Below are 1,478 nucleotides of genomic sequence, written 5' to 3' on the forward strand. Positions count from 1 at the left end.
GAGTACCACTGGGTACGAAAACCACGAGTACCACTGGGTACGAAAACCACGAGTACCACGGGGTACAAATACCACGAGTACCACGGGGTACGAAAACCGCGAGTACACGGGGGATACATATGCCACAGGAACCATAGGGATTGCGGGGGGAAGGGGGGGATCACCCCGCATCTGGACCACACGAGGTCAAGTACTCACGACAACATAACACTGACAACGCAGAACTAAAGAAGGGATATTATATTACTGCTGATGACGGCTGAAGATCTCACACCTCGAGGTCGCGCAGGCGGCGTTCTTCGCGTCGCTGCCGATGACCACGCTGACAGGTGACTGACAAAGCCGTGACGGGTTTAAATGCACTTCTGTCGGCAGGGGCGGAGACAGGGGGTGCAAGCTAAGGCCGAGAGGGGTGGTGGGGCACATCTATGTGCACTGCATGCAGGCAAGGGGATCCAATTATATAGGTTGAGGAAGAGGGGGAGGGGGGGGGTGAGCTGCACCTCTCTGGCCCCCCGCAGCGCGCCAGCATAGAGGACACAACAATAACAAGTGCATTCTGCAGAGAGAGAGGAATGTGAGGTGTGTGCGTTGTTGTGTTCTGTGCCAATTAACACTACACGCTGCAAAAAATAACAATGTCGTCAAGTACGTTAAACAAAACATTTGAAACGGATACTGTTAACAATTAATTTTGCAAAACAAAGAAATTTTATAAATTATACCTAAGAAACAAATTGTGTAAATTAAAAAAAATATGAACTTGCTCAATTTTTTTTTTAAATTTAGAATGAAATTTTACATTTAAAAAAAATGTATCATTATTTTTTGCAGCTCATCTTTGAAAGTATGTTTGTTTTAGCGTTACAGTGCGTGTCCGGCACGTGTTCACGCACGTGTTTCATGAGCTGCAGCACCATCCCGTTCCACTCGCCTGTGGCGGGGTCCTGGGCGCCGTACTTCCGGTCCGGCACCAGGTCGATGATGTAGTCGAAGCCGACCTCCCGCGACACCCGCGCCAGCAGGTCCACGCAGAAGCCGTAGAAGCGCGCGTTGCCCGTGTAGTTCTTCTCGTAGTGCATCATCACGTAGGGGAACTCCTGGTCAGGACGACACCGGACCGGGACGACAACCGGAGTGTGTGTGTGATACAGAGCAGTTCGCACCATATACGCCCCCCCGGGGAGGTACAGCCAATCAAGAAAGTTTTGGTGCGCCCATTAAAAAAAATTGCGATACAACCCCCGTATACCTCTCTGCAGATCAAACACGATAACATGACAATTTTTACTGAAAAACTCTAGCCAAAAAAGTCATACATGTCTAACTTGCGTTTTGTACTTTCAACCACTTCCGGTAGAAGGTCAGTTAAACAGTTAGATTTGCACAGTTGGTAGACGTGCTTTCTCTTACTGCAGGGAGAGAGAGGGAGGGAGGGAGAAAAAGAAAGGGAGAGAGGAAGAGAGGGAGGGAGAGGG

At 49.3% G+C, this 1,478-nt stretch overlaps 1 protein-coding gene across 1 annotated transcript in view; it reads right to left on the reverse strand.

Moving 5' to 3' along the window:
- LOC113204064 (glutamate receptor ionotropic, kainate 2-like) overlaps window positions 1-1,478 on the reverse strand; it is a 66,105-nt gene that overhangs the window by 15,599 nt on the left and 49,028 nt on the right. The window contains exon 6 of the mRNA XM_052277274.1: window positions 897-1,217. Within this exon, the coding sequence (XP_052133234.1) occupies window positions 897-1,217 (321 nt within the window). The remainder of the gene's footprint in view (window positions 1-896; window positions 1,218-1,478) is intronic.

Source organism: Frankliniella occidentalis, unplaced genomic scaffold (assembly GCF_000697945.3).
Source record: "Frankliniella occidentalis isolate FOCC.00 unplaced genomic scaffold, Focc_3.1 Scaffold9, whole genome shotgun sequence".
Classification (NCBI taxonomy): domain Eukaryota; kingdom Metazoa; phylum Arthropoda; class Insecta; order Thysanoptera; family Thripidae; genus Frankliniella; species Frankliniella occidentalis.